At 48.4% G+C, this 17,378-nt stretch overlaps 1 protein-coding gene across 1 annotated transcript; it reads right to left on the bottom strand.

Annotated features, from left to right (window-relative positions):
- Positions 1–850: 850 nt before the first annotated feature.
- On the bottom strand, positions 851–16,414 carry USP11 (ubiquitin specific peptidase 11). Its single transcript, XM_019019066.3, has 21 exons — positions 15,890–16,414; positions 9,972–10,081; positions 9,670–9,800; positions 9,250–9,367; positions 8,707–8,852; positions 8,509–8,570; positions 8,281–8,383; positions 7,711–7,884; positions 7,462–7,620; positions 6,854–7,078; positions 6,638–6,721; positions 6,442–6,536; positions 5,563–5,769; positions 4,617–4,669; positions 4,243–4,485; positions 4,082–4,152; positions 3,691–3,803; positions 1,952–2,101; positions 1,754–1,869; positions 1,477–1,565; positions 851–1,383 (listed from the first exon to the last, which is right to left on the bottom strand). Exons 1-21 carry the CDS (start codon positions 16,192–16,194, stop codon positions 1,246–1,248), a joined length of 2,892 nt encoding a protein of 963 aa, XP_018874611.1. The 5' UTR covers positions 16,195–16,414; the 3' UTR covers positions 851–1,245.
- Between the last annotated feature and the right edge of the window lie 964 nt (positions 16,415–17,378).

Genomic DNA, 17,378 nt, shown 5'->3' with positions numbered 1-17,378 from the left:
GGGTCATGATGGGAGAGGGGGCTGACTACAGGGGCCACACACAGACAGCACATTTGTCCTGGCAGGTTGGCTGGTCTGCCAAATGCATGTACCATCTCCAAAGGAGGTCTCAGGGGGACAAAATCTTCTCAGAGGACACTACTGGGGGTCTGTGAGGTGGTCTGGGGAATAGCATCCTTTTTTTGAGATGGGGTCTTGCTCTGTGGCCCAGACTGGAGTGCAGTGGCACGATCATAGATCACTGCAACCTCAACATCCAGGGCCCAAGTGATCCTCCTGCCTTGGCCTCCCAAAGTGTTGAGATAACAGGTGGCACCTGGCCTGAGAGGAGTATTTTTATGTCCCCAAACCACAAATTTGCCCACATGGATGCATCCGTCCCACGTGCTCCATTTCCACATTGCCTGTAGGGCAGCTCATGTCTGCAGATTGAGTAGCAGTCCTGGGTCCAGACAAGCCAAGCACCCCCTCCAGGGACCGACTCGGGCAGCACATGAGGTATACTGACCTCCTGACAAGCCCTGAGCAATTCTGTGACCTCTGTACCTCAGTATCCCCATCCGAAACTGGAGATGACAACTCTTGCATGAGATTGTTGTGAGGATTACGTATCAATATTTGGAAAATATTTTGGAAAAAACTGGGCATGCCATTGGTGCTTGGAATAGTGCCTTGGCACACAGAGGGTGCTTTCAAAGCACTTAGAACAGCAGTACCCAGCCCACAGCTGGTGCTCACTAACCACTCAGAGCTGCACCCATCACACATCTGGCTTTTGATAAGAACACAGAACACAGGCACAAAACTGGTGCTTAGTTAACTCCATGGAGGAAAAAACCACACTGCTGAGTGGGGAGCAGACTGGCGCTTTATATATACACACACACAGCAGAAGGTACAGGGCCTCAATAAGAAAATACGCTCTGTGTTCAGGTGAACCCCCATCACCACCCACGCAGAACACTCTGGGCTGAGGAGAGGGAAGGGCACGACCATAAATAAAGACTAGAAGGGAGGGTCACTGCTGGAAGGGCAAACACAGGTGGGGCGCGCACTGCTAGGAGGAGACACGACCTGTTCTTTCCCGGGAGAGAGCGATGCAGCGGCACAGGAGAACAGTAGCCACGACTAAGCCTGCAATGCCTGGCGGGGGCACCTAACACGAATAAGAGAAGCGGGGCGGACACGAGAAGCGAGATTGCAGAGAGGGCTTTTTTTTTTTTTCTGTGGCAGGACCCAGGGCTCTCAATTAACATCCATGAACTCAGAGCTGGGTGGGGAGCTGCAGGCAGGGGAGGCTGGGGCGCCAGATGAGCCGGCCGGGGACAGCAAGCGTCGCGCCACATCCTGGCGTTGGTAGAAGAGGACATAGGCTGCCTTGGACTGTGGGGAGAGAACAGGAGTCAGTGTGGATTGTGGGGGTGGGGAGGTGGAATCAGAAAGGAAGAAGGGGAGGAGGTAGGTTGGAAGTCACACCTCGATCTGATTCTCATTCACAGGGGAGACGCTGTTGTCATCAAAGTAGTGCCACTGGCCGCTGTCCTTGTTGCAGGCAAATGTTGTGTCTGAAAGGGAAGGAGAGTTATCCTCGCCTACCCTTCCTGCCTCTCAGAAGTGTCCAGATTCACTGTCACTCCTCCCACCACGATAACCTCACCACTGGCTCACATCCCTAGTCACTCACTGGGAAGGTCCTGATCGCCCCCCTGCCCAGAACCCCCAGGGCAGGCCCCACCCACAGCCTGGCACATACAGTGTCCATCACGCATGCCCCCATAATGGTTGGAAACCGCGATGAGGTCATATTTGTACAGCTCTGGATTCGACTCATTCTGTGGCTGGATGACAAACTCAGAGAAGTCCAGGTCCCTGTGGGTGGGGAGAGGGTTAATACTGGTACACCCCCTCCTTTCCCTGCCTTCCCCCAGCCATCCTCTCCCTGGCCCCTGACCGGATAGGAAACTCCACGAGGGTGTCCAGCTTCTCTCGGGAGAACTTGGTGTAGGAAAAGCGTTTCAGGTGGATGATGAGAATCTCCGGCAGCATCCACAGGTCCAGCTTCTTGGTTGCCAGCTGGTGCTGCTTGCAGGAAGGGCAGTACCTACAGACAGAGCCCGAGTCAGCAAACGGACTTTTTCTTTTTTTTTTTTTTTGAGACAGAGAATCGCTCTGTTGCCCAGGCTGGAGTACAGTGGCATGATCTCGGATCACTGCAGCCTCCACCTCCTGGGTTCAAGCGATTCTCCTGCCTCAGCCTCCCGAGTAGCTGGAATTACAGGCATGCACCACCACGCCCTGCTAATTTGTGTATTTTTAGTAGAGACAGGGTTTCACCATGTTGGCCAGGCTGGCTTTGAATTCCTGACCTCAGGTGATCCACCCGTGTCGGCCTCCCAAAGTACTGGGATGACAGGCATAAGCCACAATGCCCAGACAAAACAGACTTTTTCTGAGCACCTACTGTGTGCCCTTTGTACTGCCTCTCACGTGCCATGTCTGGCTCACAGAGACACTGCTCTTACTATTAGCCCATCTAGTATTCTAGTTTGCTCTGTTCCTGTTAAAATCCTTTCACTCACTCGTCAAGTGCTTACTATCTTTTGTATATGCGCTCATACTATTTTTTGTATTTTTGTTTGATTTCTGTTCCATGAGATGCTAGTCTTATTTTAGAGCCCACCTCTATCCTTCTAGTTTCCTCTCTTCGTATTTTAGTCATTCATTCATTCCCCAGTATTTATTGATTGCTTGTTTAACCCTTTGGAACCATTTTGTATTTCTGTTCCATTTCTGCTCCACGGACATGCTGCTCTTATTTCTGAGACTAGGGAGTGTGATTTTGGTTCTCTTTTTGTTTATTCTGCAAGTGTCTACTGAGCATCAACCAAACACTCAACACTATTATAAACAGGTAGAAGCAACACACAGTGAACTTAAGTCTTCACCCTCGAGGAGTTGACTCTAACGAAGATGACAACACAAAAGTGGATACAGGACATCACATCAAGTGGCATCGCTGAGCTAGAATGTAATGCTTGGCTAGGAAGAAAAGAGCAGAGAGGGGATGGAGAGGGATGGTGGGGAAGGGTGATTTTTAACAGGGTAGTCACAGGAGGTCTCTCTGATGAGGTCACGTTTGATCGGAGACCTGAGCATCGTAAGGAGTGAAGTCCTGTAGATCACTGGGAACAACATTCCTGGAGAAGGAACAGCACAGGCCAAGGCTCTGGGGTAGGAGTCTGCTCAGGAGATTGGTGGCCAGGTTGGCAAGAAGGGTTTGAGCGTGGAGGAGGGAGGAGGAAGGTATACTTAAAGAGCTAAATATAGGCCAGGTGTGGTGGCTCACGCCTGTAATCCCAGCACTTTGGAAGGCCAAGGTGGATGGATCATCTTTAGTCAGGAGTTCGAGACCAGCCTGGCCAACGTGGCGAAACCTGTTTCTACTAAAAATATAAAAATTAGCCAGGCATGGTAGTGGGTGCCTATAATCCCAGCTACTCAGGAGACTTAGGCAGGAGAACAGCTTGATCCTGGGAGGCAGAGGTTGCACTGAGCCGAGATTGTACCACTGCACTTCAGCCTGGGTTGACAGAGCCAGACTCTGTCTCAAAAAAAAAAAAAAAAAAAAGCTAAATATAGTAGTTCCATCCAATGAAACCCCCACACACAGGCCCCGCTCTGGCCCCTCACCAGGGGTTTTCCTTCTCCAGGGTCTCCACAGTGGTGAAGAGCTCAATGCACTCCTGCAGCCGCACGGGAGCCTTCTTCATCACGTACCCGACGCAGTCATGCTTCACGTAGCCCTAGGATTGGGTGAACAGACGACCAGATGGCCGGGTGTGAGGACAGGTGGAGAAATGGGGAGTGGGGGCCCAGCGGGGAAGACACACACTGAGTGGGTCAGAGCACCGACTTTGAAGCTAGGAACCTCAGGCCCTGGAGCTCTCAGTAGGTGTTCAGGCCCCAAGGCCAAGCTTGACCTGGATCTCTTGGCTCTGTTCCCAGCTAGAGGTGGGGAGGATATACGAAGAGTTGAGGGGCAAGAGCTGAAAGTACCCCCCATCCCTGGGATCTCATTTACCTCAGCCTCTACCTCGTCATAGTAACGCTTCTTCATCTCTGGCTCCCAGTCAATAGCAATGTATGGCTGGGCTGGGGGTGAGGGAGAGGTGGTCATGGATCCTGCTGCCAGGAATCTCCCCTCCAGCCTCCCCAGCCCTCGCTGATAGCCAAAGGAAATACCATGGACTTCTTCAGGGGAGGTTGTGCGGTCGCTGGTCCCATTGGAGTTCACCGTCTGCAGGGTGAACAGCTGCTTGCGTCGTCGCCTTGGGGGCCACTGAGATGTGCCAAGGCAATTGTCCAGGAGGAACGGGCACCTGTTCGTGACTCCAGAGCTGGGCCCAGCCTGCTCTGGCTCAGGGTCTCGGAGGCTGCCCCCAGTTGAGGGCCCAGGGACGTCGTCTTTATCCTCCTCGTCATCTTCTAGGACAGGAGGATGTCAGAGATGGGAAGGTTTGAGCCTCAAGTGCTAAGCTGCAATGCACACCTAGACGAACCCTACGTGGGTCAGACCTAACCCAGAGCCCCCGCCCACTGACTGTTAGCCCCCTCACCTTTCTCATCCCCATCATCCTCATCATCTGAGTTGGGTTTGGTCACGTAGCGTCTGCAACAGAGCAGAGGAGACTCCCAAGACAGGGGTACAAGGACAGTGGGGATAGAGCCCGAGATTTTACTTAAGATAATGGGAAGCCATTGGTAGACCCACGTGTAAACCGTTCTGAATCTGAGGTGCGAGAGGGCTGAAGGGGTGACGCGTAAATGCATGAAGAGGACAAGGCTGTCAGCAGTGGCCTGAGAATGAAGGAACCTGTGTCCCACTCAGAGGTGTGGAGTGTGATTAGCTGGGCGTGGTGGCGCGTGGCTGTAATTGCAGCTATTTGGGAGGCTGAGGCAGGAGAATCGCTTGAATCCGGGAGATGGAGGTTGCAGTGAGCCAAGATCATGTCACTACACTCTAGCCTGGGCAACAGAGCAAGACTCCGTCTCAAAAAACAAAAAAGGTGTGGAGCGTGGACTTTTACTCTAATAAGCCACTGCTAGACAAGACACATGCCGGCTGTAACTTCCCATCAGGGAAAGCCTCTGGGGAATGACTTTTGAATGCAAAATGAGGGGGGAGAATTCTGATAACACAATGCTTTGTGTGCCACAGTAAAGACTCTAGATTTTAGGCAAAATGAAAATTTGTCAGCAAAAAGACAAAAAAACCAAGACTCTCCCAGGAGGGACAACAGTCTCCAGGAGAGACAACTGAAGACAAGATGAAGTTGTCTGTGTTTTGTGCATCTTGTTCACCTCTGTATCCCTAGCACCCAAGACAAGCAGTAGCAAAGCCAGAGGTCTAGAGAAAGAAAAAACCCTACAAGTTCTTCTATGGCCATGTTAAGTTTGGACTGTCTTTTGTTTGTTACAGGGGAGGTGTCAAATAAGCAGCTAAACACCCAAGTCGGAGTTCAGACCCCTCCGCCCCCCACCCCCGGGGAAGAGGACACTTACGAGAGCCGGTACATCAGGACGTTATACAGGCCCTCCCAGGTGAAGCGGTCCCGGGGCACTGATACCAGGAGGGGGTGTCCAAAAAGCATCAGGCCGTAGTAGGAGTTGTTGTAGTCACGGGCAGGGGTGCGCTCCCGCAGGTAGACAGGAACCACGATGTCCTCTCTTGAGCCCTCAATGGCCTCAATGCGACCTGACACCTCATAGCTGTGGGGGGTGGACAGCAGGCACACCTGATCAGGGCCCCCAGAGACTCCCTGACTCTGCCCTGGCTGCCCCACCCACTCATCCTCACAGCCTGAAGGCATTTTTATTTTTATTTATTTATTTATTTATTTTTGAGACGGAGTCTCGCTCTGTCGCCCAGGCTGGAGTGCAGTGGCACCATCTCGGCTCACTGCAAGCTCCGCCTCCTGGGTTCACGCCATTCTCCTGCCTCAGCCTCCCGAGTAGCTGGGACTACAGGCGCCTGCCACCACGCCCGGCTAATTTTTTGTATTTTTAGTAGAGATGGGGTTTCACCGTGTTAGCCAGGATGGTCTCCATCTCCTGACCTCGTGATCTGCCTGCTTCAGCCTCCCAAAGTGCTGGGATTACAGGCGTGAGCCACCGCGCCCGGCTTTATTTATTTTTGAGATGGAGTTTTGCCCTGTCGCCCAGACTGGAGTGCAGCGGCGTGATCTTGGCTCACTTGAACCTCGGGTTCAAGTGATTCTCCTGCCTCAGCCTCCCAAGGCATGTGGCTGAAGCTCTGCGCAGGGCAGGTGCCCAGTGAACGAGGCAGAGCAGGGAAGAGAGAAGGTGGTTAAGGCAGGACCATACAAAAGGAAGTGGACCAAGTTCCTGAGGAACCACCACCTCCCTGCCATCCCCACTCACACGAAGATATCATCACGGTCCAAGATGCTGCTCAGAGGCTCCTCCAGCTGATAGAGCTTATAGAAGCGGTGACTGAAGACATCAGCCACCATCATCTAGGAATGGGATATGGAGAGGGGACTGTTAGTCTGCATGGCCTCCCCAGGCCCTTCTGCCTCCTTGCCCTGGAATCCCATCCAGCCTCCTGCAGTCTCACCCTCTCTGGCGAGATGCCCGTGTGTTTGGACAGAGCCACACATAGATCCGAGATCTTGCCTTTCTTGGGGACCACGAGCCGGTGCTAAGGGAAAAACGGTATCCACAAAAGACCAAAAGGGCTTGTGGTGAGTTAATGCAAGAAGCCTTGAGCTATGGCAGCTAATCAAACTCTATGTGTCCATCATCATCTCCCCAGGCCCCCACTGCCCCACACCTGCTCTGGCTTGCGGCGCGGATCCATGGGGATAAAGAAGACCTCCAAGACCCTCTTGTGGCTGATAGGCAGTGGAACACTGAGGTAGCAGAAGGGGTCGAAGGTCACAGATACATTGCCACAATCGGGGCACACCAGCGTGGACTTGAAGAGGCCGTGGAAAGTGTCCACGATCACAGAATCGTTCCGCCGTTTGTGGTTTTGCCATGCCTCCTGTGCCACCTCCTGTTGATAGTGTCATGGTGGGTGGTGGGGCTTGCCCAGGGTAAGAGGAAACCATGGCTTGGGGTGCATTCAAACGGGGTGAAGCGGAAGGCCACTGCTAAAGTCCAGAGGCAGAGCTCCAGCTAGGGATACACAGAGACTATGTTCACGGTCAAGACTGGGGGTCATTTAGGGCAGGAGACCGCGCTGGGGTTTACTCTGGATTGACTGTGGGGGCAGATATGGTATTGGAACTAAGGTTAAGAGTAAAGCTGGAGTTGAGGTCAGGTAGAGAAACTTAACAGAAAATGGTGGCGTGTTTAGATACCCCAGGGAGGCCAGAAAATCCCTGAGGCAGAGGCCTTGGTGATGTTAATTGGACTGCAAATGCGGGGGCAGCCTACCTGATCCGGTCGCCCAGCAGCATCGCACAGCTCCACATACTCCTTCTTCTTCACCCGATTAAGGTCCTCATGCAGCCCGTCCAGGAGGAATGACAGCAGCTCCTGAGAGTCATGCTGCTGGTAGCCCAGAAATTGGGATGCAAAATGGCCAACCTTGTTCTAAGAAGACGGGCAGGGTCATCAGAGAGAGAGGGAGTTACGAGAGCCAAGAGACGTAGGGGGTCGGGGGTGCCCAGGGTTGAGTCACACCTTGAACACATGTGGCACAATGGAGCGGTGGTGGCCAGACCACGCCTGCTTCACCAGGTCTGCATAGGCCTCTGCGATCTCACCCTTCATGCCCAGTGGGTTGCGGAAGTTGAGCTCCTCCAGGTAGCAGTTGTTGAGGAAGTACTCGGTGAGCTGTGGCACATTGCTGAGGCACTGCAGAGGCCAGAGACCAGGTGAATGAGGCAGAGGGGAGACAGAAGATTCAAAGTGAGGATACACAAAAAGAAGCCAGGAGGAAAGAGAGAGGAAAATGAGAAGGGGAAGGGAGGAGAGAGAGGAGCAGGAGAGTAGGGGAGAGAAGGCATTAGGATTTCACGAGAAGGAAGAACGTGGGAACAGGGAAGAGAAGAGGGAAAATGAGGGCAAGCTGAGAGAAGAGGCTGATAGTTCAGGAATGAACGTGGGCGTGTCACTTCAGACTTGTGGGGCCTCAGCTTTCATCCTGACCCCTTGCCCTGTAGTCCCCTCAGGACCCCAGCTCTGTCCCCAATCCTCAGCTCTTGAAGCCCAACCACGTGGCTGTGCCAGACACAACTATAATGGCCCAACCTGCAGGGCCGAGTTCATGAAGCACGTGTTGCCCAGATTGGTGAGGCCACAGATGCCTGGCTGACCCTTGAAGTCCTCATCCTCTTCCGACATGTTGTTGTTCCTGGGGTTAGATGAGAAACTGTCAGCTGAGGGCCTGCTGCATGGGGGTGCAATGTGCTCATGGGCTAAATCATTTTGCCTACTGTGGGACGCCCCCGCTCTGGACCAGATACCCCAGGGGCTCACATGACATGCAGCTGTGCGCTGGGCCAAGTGCCATCTTTCTTGCGGGTCTCCATGATGATCAACTGGGTTGGAGAAAGAGAAAGAAGGAAAGGTATTAATGGAGGACATTATGGGTACCTAGCCTTCATTTCCCCCGAGTACTGCCAGGTGAGTCTATCTGCCAGTCCACCTGAACAGAAAAGCCCTCCCCACCCTTACCTGCCCAGTCTCAAGGGCCGCATCGAGAACCGTGATGTGTGTGTCATACAACCTATCCAAAGAGCCTTCTGAGTTCTTGGCCCAAAGCCGAGTGTCTTCCTGGGGCTCCACCAGAAACCGCTCCCGAGCTGTGCGCAATACTAGGCCTGTGCGGGGTGATGGAGTACATTCAAGATCTTTGTGAGACCCAAAATGATCAATCCATCTGGGCATACCTGACTCATCCCTACGGACCTCACATGCTTGGCCAATACCTGTGTCCTCAATCAATCTCCAAATGACTGGCCCACACTCCAGACTGGAGATCTCCAGCAAATATCCTCTGCCACACCATGTAAGCCACTGGAATGTAGCTCACATACCCTCAGGGCTCTAGTAGATCCCCTCGGTGCCTCCACCCAACTTAGCCAATGCCTTCTGGGTCTTCCAAAGTCTGACCAGTGCCTTCTCAGTCAGCTTCAGCTTAACCCTATGCAACCTCAAGTCACTGAGTTGGGACTAGTAACTAGGAACACCAACCCATTGCGTGACCCTTAGACTCACCAATAGAATCGGTATGGCTGAACTGAACAGTGTGAGATTTGCCCAAATCATTGTGCCGGACAAGCAGCAGTTCTACTGGGTACACTTCGACCTTCTGGATGTTGGGCAGCTCTATGACCTGTAGGTGCAGACACAGGTGTACTCACACAGACACAGCGCTGTGACCTCTCAAATGAGAGGAGCACACACTCTGCCTTACAAACATAGCATACAAACACACATATACAATGGTCTGTAAAGAGAGCCACACAGGGGAACACACACAGCAGACACACAAAGATACCTGTATGATGAGCTAGGAGGGGGAAGAGAGCAGACATATGTGTACCTACCCAGCATACATGGATCTGTACCCATGCTGGGCCTACAAGGCTTTCTTACTACGCACTCCCCGCCATGCACCCTCCCCATCCACTATACCTTGCGTTCAATGGGTGGCTGGCCATGCTCTAGACCATACCAGCTGACCAGGTAATGCCAAGCAGCTGCTGGGAGCAGCACATAATCCTCGCCTTCCACCAGTCCCTCCTTGAGGCGCCAGTTTATCTCATCTGTGGGGCGGGGGTGGAGGTGGCAGAGGAAGAATCAACAAAGGAAACTGACGAATGACTCTGGCCACCCCACCAGTGACCTAGCACACAGAATGGGCTTATGATCATCTGTAGGGACGGAAGGGACAAGAACTCCAGGGCTAGGGTGAGAAGGAGGCAAAGGCCTTGTACCTTGAAAGAGTGTGGCATTGTTGATGCAGCCAGGGAAGGTGCTGGAGTCCTGGTCCCCTCCCTGCACGTATGCCTCCCACTGCTTATACCAGTGCTTCTCCACAAGGAACCTGGGGCCCAGACAGGTAACAAGGGTGTTACATGGGTAGCTGAGGGTTAGCTATACAACTTCCCATGCCCAACAGACTGAAAGTATTGACACATTATAATTTAAGATGAAAAGTTTCAGCATCATATAAAAATAAATTTGAAGCAAAATTTATTCAGCGAAACTCAGATTTGTATGTTAGATAACTTCTTAGTATTAAAAAAGAAATCTGATTAAAAACAGAAAATGTGGTTAACAATGGCAAACAAACCAACAAAAAATCCATACTTATAGTGCTAGGAAACATGGTTTTATTATAGAATAAAAGATGATTCATTTGAATTAGTCTGTGGGATAACCCAGTTAAGTTAGGCTCAAGATATCTGCCATCTGCAGCTAATTTTATAAGGCTTTAGCCATTCATTATGTGTTTGTTTCTAAAGGATCTATCAATGGAAGCATAATTCTTCAGCTAAGAACTAGATTTGATAAATGGTGAAAAATCTGCTTTTAAAAGGAGCAAAGAATTTAAAATGCTAAAAAGAATCATAAGGTTTTCCTTCAAAAACTGCATATTGAAAAAAAAAAAAGACCAGGCACAGTGGCTCACGCCAGTAATCCCAGCACTTTGGGAGGTCAAGACGGGTGGATCACCTAAGGTCAGGAGTTCAAGACCGGCCTGGCTGACATGGTGAAACCGTCTCTGCTAAAAAATACAACAAATTAGTCAGGTGTGCTGGCACGTGCCTGTAATCCCAGCTACTTGGGAGGCAGAAGCATGAGAATCACTTGAACCCTGGAGGCAGAGGTTGCAGTGAGCCGAGACTGCATCACTGCACTCCAGCCTGTGCGACAGAGTGAGACTCCATCTCAAAGAAAAAAAAAAAAAAAAAAGAACTGCATATTGCTATTGTTCATCATTTTTTAATTTAGAATTTACTTTGGCTTTATAGTAAATTCCTGAGCTTATGGTTCTCTTAAAAACTGTGATAAAAACATGTAACATAAAACTTACCATCAAGCATTTTTCAGTATACAGTTCAACTAGCTCTCTTTTAAAGGTGAAACTTATATGTACTACAAGGATAACCATTTAGAACTATATTGAAATCTGCCTTTGTGAGAAATCCTGAAGTTTGGAAAATACTTGACATATAATAAGTGCTAAATGAATTTTAGCTGTCATTGTTCTGACAGCTTGGACTTCAGGACTTGGACATAAAAGCTCACAGACATAAACCTCCTCCTGCCTAAACACACACACACACACATACACACACACCTGTTCTGCTGTGGCATTTCTGACACATAAAAGGCTATCCCAAATATTGAGCAGCCTCAAATAAATGCTTTTTAAAAAATAACCAAATTTGATGAAATGCACATAACATTATATTGGCTGGTTTTCAAGCAATTTAACCTATTATTATCATTTTTTGAGACAGAGTCTTGCTCTGTCGCCCAGGCTGGAGTGCAGTGGCACAATCTCAGCTCACTGCGACCTCTGCCTCCCGGGTTCAAGCGATTCTCCCAATTTAACCTCATCAATGTGATTCTTTAAAATGTCAACTTTCCCTTGTTCATGAAAGGATCAGAGAGGTGGGAGGATGGAGGGACAGACAAATCTTGGAATAGTCACAAGTCACCTAGACAGGCAAACATTTCTGTGGGTTTTTTGTTGGTTTTGTTTTTTTGCTGCACTGACCCCCACAGACCCTGCCCCATATCACTCACACCAGGGAAACAAACCCTTCTGTGCCGGTGGCTCAATGCTCAGACCCAACTCTGCACCCCACACACCACCATCCACCCTCTGTGGCTTTACTTGCCTCCATAGCCAGTCTAGGAAGTTAATTTGTTCAGTAAAGCTATAGTTAACAGTACCTTCCAATGCAAAGGTAGGCACTGCTCAACTTATTTTTAAGAGCAGATTTTGAACAAAAAATAACATTAAAATCACGCTGTAGAGTGGTAAGCAAAACTTCCAGACCTGGTTACAGGCTGAATTTCTATAGATTTCATAGAGGACTGACATTTTACATAATTTTTCACAGAAAATTATTACCATATTGCTTCAAGTCAAAGACACTTTAAAAAAATCATTGTTAACATCTCTGAAATCAGGATGTCTCACAATCTCTGTCAGGCCAGGTGGCAGTCACAACAAAGGTGTCATGGTCTGTATCAATAACACCCAAATTATTATATTTACAGCTGGGTATTCAATTTTTTGGATGCTATCATAAATGGTATCATAAAATTTAATTTTCTAGTTTCTTGCTGCCAGTATATACAGGTACAACTGATCTTGCTAAAGTCACTTAGGTTTATTCGTGCTTCCTCAAATTTGTTGAAATGATATGAAATATGTGCTTATGGAAAAAAGTTACTAAACAATTCTTTATTTTCTGTCTTCTAGTTTTCTCTTGTGTCTGATTTGTGTTTGAAGATGGTTCATCCCACAAAAGGAAAAAGTGAAAATTTCCAAGGAGGCTATATTATTACAGATTTGAATTTGCCTTAAAATACAAGCTTCTCCCAGAAATTAAATCAGTTGTGATGACCAAATTAATTAACTACCCTCACCCAAATCTGCCAGCTGACAAAAGACAGAAGGTGCAAATATTAATACTGATACAAGATATATGATTTGGGGTTAGTCCATGACTTCAAAATGCTTTATAAACACATATATCCTGGCCACTTAAGCAAACCCCTGTAAAATGGAAAATGGACAGCAATAAAGAACCTTGAGATGCTTTGCTCTTACTAGAGAAGCATTAACAAAGTGGAGTTTAGCAAAAATGCTTCATGATAATACCCATGACAGCAGAGACAAACCGGCTTCAACACTGAACCAACACTGGTGTGGTAATTTTTTTAATGAGGTGAAATTCACATAACATAACATTAACCATCTTAAAGTGAACAATTCAGTGGCATTTAGAACATTCACAATGTTGTACAACCACAACCTCTCCCTAGTTCCAAAATATTTCATCATCCCAAAAGAAAACCCAGTACTGGTGGGGTAATTTTAAAGCGTATTATCAAGGATGACAGGATGTCATGTCCTACCAGTGACACAATCACAAGGCTACAAAGGTAGGAAGAGGCAAGGATCAAAGCCTCAAGGCCCTTTTGAACATCTTCAAATGAGTTACAAAACACTGTGGTTATTTTGTTTATTCTCAGGATGAAATGAGGCTTTTTCTTGCTGGAAAGGTGTGACGTAATGGCAGAAAAACACGGCTTGGGTTTGTATTCCCGATTTGGAAAATCTCAACTCATCGCCCCAGTAACAGAGATACACATTTCACTGGTGTGGTTATTAAAGAACTCTGTAGTGAGTAAACCTCACTCGAAAAAGCCCTAAGGTTAGATGTGTTTGAGGAACAGCAAGAGTCCAATATGGCCGGCCTGGATGGAGACAGGGAGGGAGTGCGTAATCAGAGGAGAGATATGGGAAGACATCAGAATGCAAGCAGGAGACCAGCTTCATAAAGGCTTGCAATTCATTGTAAGGATTTTAGCATCTACGCTGCAAGAGATGGGAAGCTGTTAAGAGTATTTTGAGGAATGGCTGGACATGATACATGTTTTAAAAATAATTACTGCATATGTAAAGAGGAAAATGGTACCTTTACAGTTGAGAAAGCTGGCCAACACTACCATAACCAAGTGATCAAGGTTAACATCACCAATGATGCCATGTGGATACCATGTATTACCCGATGCGAAGATAAGGGCTCACAGTATGCATCCAGTAGAATTTTACATATATGTATTCCATATATGTATAAAGTGAAAGCTTAGACAATACATACCGCTTAGGGATGCATACAGTTGTGGTAAAACATTAAAGAAAAGGAAGAGACTGTTAACTCAAAATTCAGGATAACAGTTTCCCATGGAGCAAGGAGGGGAATTTCCATCTGGGAGGGGCACAGAAGGATTTCTTAAGACAGTGTTCTGAATCTTAACATGGATGGTGAATTCACACGTTTTTATTTAATTATTATTTAATTTTTAAACTTTGAAATAGATTGAGAAAACTGGCAAAAATAATACAGAGAATCCCCATATGTCCTTCATCCAGATTCTCCAAATCTAATATTTTACTCATTTGCTCAATCGTTGTTTCTTTACATGCATTTTTTGGTATTTTTATTTTAAAATGGACAAAAATTGTATATATTTAGAGTGTACATCATGAAGTTTTGACTTATGTATACATTGTGGAATGACTAAGTCAAGGCAATTAACACATCCATTACGTCACATACTTATTTTTTGTGGGGTGGTAGAACATGTAAAATCTTCTCTCAGCAATTTTCAAGTATACAATGAATTTATTAACTATAGTTGTACAACAGATCTGAACTTATTTTTCTTGTCTAACTGAAATGTTGTATCCTTTGACCAACATCTCCCCAATTTCCTTTCCCCTCGCCATATATAAATTTATATATGCTAATTTTTCAGGCATTTGAGAATAAACTGCTTACACGATGCGTTCTTATCCCTAAATTTTTCAGTATTTCCTATAAACAAGGATATTATTTTTCACAGCCATAATGATCACAATAATTAGTAGTACTAGTATCTACCCACTTTAATAAAATTTTACCGACGTTTCCATTGCCTTTTACAGTAAAAGAGACAAAAATAATCTTATGATAAAAAATTGATTTTTTAAATAATTTTTTTTCTGTTCCAGGATCCAATCGAGGATCACATGTTGCATTTAGTTATCATGACTCGTTAAACTGCATTAATTCCTTCAATTTGGAACAGTTCTTCAGCCTTTGTCTTTCATGATCCTGACATTTTTGAAGAGTGTAGGCCGTTTATTTTAACAGGATGTCCGTCAATCTGGGCTGCGTAAATGTTTTATATAATCTTTTTAAGTCTTACGTATTCCACAATTAAAAAACGAGATGCAACTCGGCGAGAAATAAAATGAACTCAGAAGCAGTAAATTTCAAGAAGGACTGTTTAGCAAGAAATCAGTAAAACAAGCCGATTTATCAAAATTCTAGTTTTTTAAAAAAACGACTTTTTCTTGATTCTAAAAACAAAACAGTACCAACACAGAAAACCAATTAAACATGGAAGGCCCCTCCGGTGCTAATCACCTGCACGTTCCCTCGACTCGGGAAGGCTTCCGCCAGAATCAAAAACCACTGCGCGTCATAAACTTTGCTTATTCGCAGGCGCCATTTTCTGCCTCATAGGCACCACCTCCCCTCCACTGTCGTCTCTCGGCCTCAGAGTACGCCCCTCAGCTCACGTCACCAACCTAACCTCGTTCCCAGGCTCCAGGCTCCTCCCCCCTCCCCCACGGAGGTCCCCGCTCCCTCCCTCGGACCGTTCGGCTCCATCCCGCTCTTCTGCTGACGTCACAAAGCTCGCCTCGTTCCCAGCCGCCCCGGAGCAACGGAGACCGCTCCTCGCCCCCAAAAGTTGCATTACGCAGCGCAGGCCGCGACCCCGCCTTATGTCGCAGAACCCACCTTCTTCCCAGGTTCCTACGCAGTTTCACTACGTAGGCCCGGCCCCACCTCCAGGGCCGAAACTGGTCTCATCACAACAAACCCCATTTTGTTCTCAGGCGTCAGACTGCACCACACAGGCCCCGCCCCTTTTCCAGACGTTGCGATTCATTCAAAGGCACTTCCCCGCCCCTTTAGCCCGCTGTCCCGCCGGCCACTCCCCCGCCCCCGCACCCCGCAGCAGCTTTCCCGCGGCCCTCGGCCGCCGAATCCCCAGCGGTTGTCAATGCCCCCACCGTCCCCTCTGCCGAGGCTCCACCGCAGCCCAGCCTCACCAGCTTTCGCCGGCCCGCAGTGGACGTTCTCGCCCACTCTCGCCGTTTTCTATCTGGCGCCACTGGCTGTCCAGGCCTGGCAGCTCCTCGTGCTGTGGCTCTCTATCCTCAGCCACCGCCGCTGCCGCCGCCACAGCCGCCGCAGCAGCAGCTGGATTTGCTGCGACCGTCGCCATCGCCGTCCGTTCTCTTCTACAGCCAACGCAGCTGTGCGAGATTGGAAGACGCCCCTCAACAGCCACTTCCGGATTCTGGTCCCGGAAACGGAAGCAGAGCCCCCCAAACAGTCGCGGGGCTACTGCCATATTGGAAATGGCCCCGCGCACAGACGCGTCGAAGGGCTAGGTGGGGTAAAATCTTCAGTGGGAACCAAGAAAGACAAAAGTGCCTTGTGGGGTCCTAACGCCCTGTAGACTTAGGGCACAGGTGGCATGGAAAGTGGAGGCTGAGGTTCGCGACGTGGGCTAGGACTCCTACCCTGGGAGCAGTGTTTTTGTTAGCCTGATCAGAATGCCCTTCATTGTACCATCAAAACCCAATGCAAAAGAGGTTTCCACCTCCAGAGACCCACCGAGGCCTGCGGGCTATTGTTTCTCTTCCTGAACTAGATTTATTCACTAGACAAGGTGTTGAAGACAAGTTAGCCCCAGGCCCTATGTTTGTTGGAGTCATAGCAATCATAACTAAACTAACTGTCCGCCCAGTTTAAGTGCTTTATTGGACTAAAATAGTAGCCTCAGGCAGCAGGTACTGTCCTTGTCACCCATGGGTAACAATGGGGACGCTGAGTACCAGAAACGTCCCTCAGCTAATTAGTGGTGGAGCTGCAGTTTAAACTTGAGAAATCTGGTTCCAGAGCTGTGACCTTAAACACCAGGCCAAACATTCTCCAACCGTGTGGTCCCAGTGGTCCCAGCCTGTCTACCGGTCCAAAAATCCTCTTGGGGTTTCACAAAATGAAAACTATTTTCACAATACTTTTTCACTCTCATTCTCTCAGGGGTGTACAGTGTGATTATCCAGAGGCTTCTGAATCCAGAGGCTATATGACATAAGCAAAAACTCTTTTGAATATCTTAAACTTTTAAGAACATAAAGGAATCCCGAGACCCAAAGTTTGAGAACCCTTGGACTAGGCCAGGGTCTCTCAACCTCAGCACTGTCATTTCTTTGTTGTGGGCATTGCAGGATGTGTAGCAGCATCCCTGGCCTCTACCTACTAGATACCAAGTAGTACCCCTCAGGACAACCAAGTGTCTCCAGACATTACCAAATGTCCTTTGGGGGAAAAATGTCTCTGGTTGAGAACCACTGCTCTAGGCTATGCTATTCTTTCCTCTGCTGGGGCTGCCAGCCCCGTTGATGATGACTTTAATTTCGAACCTCCCTTCCCCCTCACAATCTCATAATTTACCTATTTTCAGTTAATCTCTGCGGGGCAGGGATTGTGTCTTTATTACTGTGATTCCAGCCCCCAGCCCAGACCTGG

This window comes from Gorilla gorilla, chromosome X (genome assembly GCF_029281585.2).
Source record: "Gorilla gorilla gorilla isolate KB3781 chromosome X, NHGRI_mGorGor1-v2.1_pri, whole genome shotgun sequence".
NCBI lineage: Eukaryota > Metazoa > Chordata > Mammalia > Primates > Hominidae > Gorilla > Gorilla gorilla.
Note: the sequence above shows the minus strand (reverse complement) of the source record. Positions and strands in the feature narration are given on the sequence as shown.

Excerpts from the sequence above, each read along its gene's own strand:
- USP11 (XM_019019066.3), bottom strand. The coding sequence starts at position 16,194 with ATGGCAGTAGCCCCGCGACTGTTTGGGGGGCTCTGCTTCCGTTTCCGG. Across the intron at positions 8,384-8,508 it reads AGCGCACAGCTGCATGTCAT|GAACAACAACATGTCGGAAG; the intron begins GTGAGCCCCTGG and ends ATCTAACCCCAG. Across the intron at positions 3,804-4,081 it reads ATGACGAGGTAGAGGCTGAG|GGCTACGTGAAGCATGACTG; the intron begins GTAAATGAGATC and ends ACCCAATCCTAG.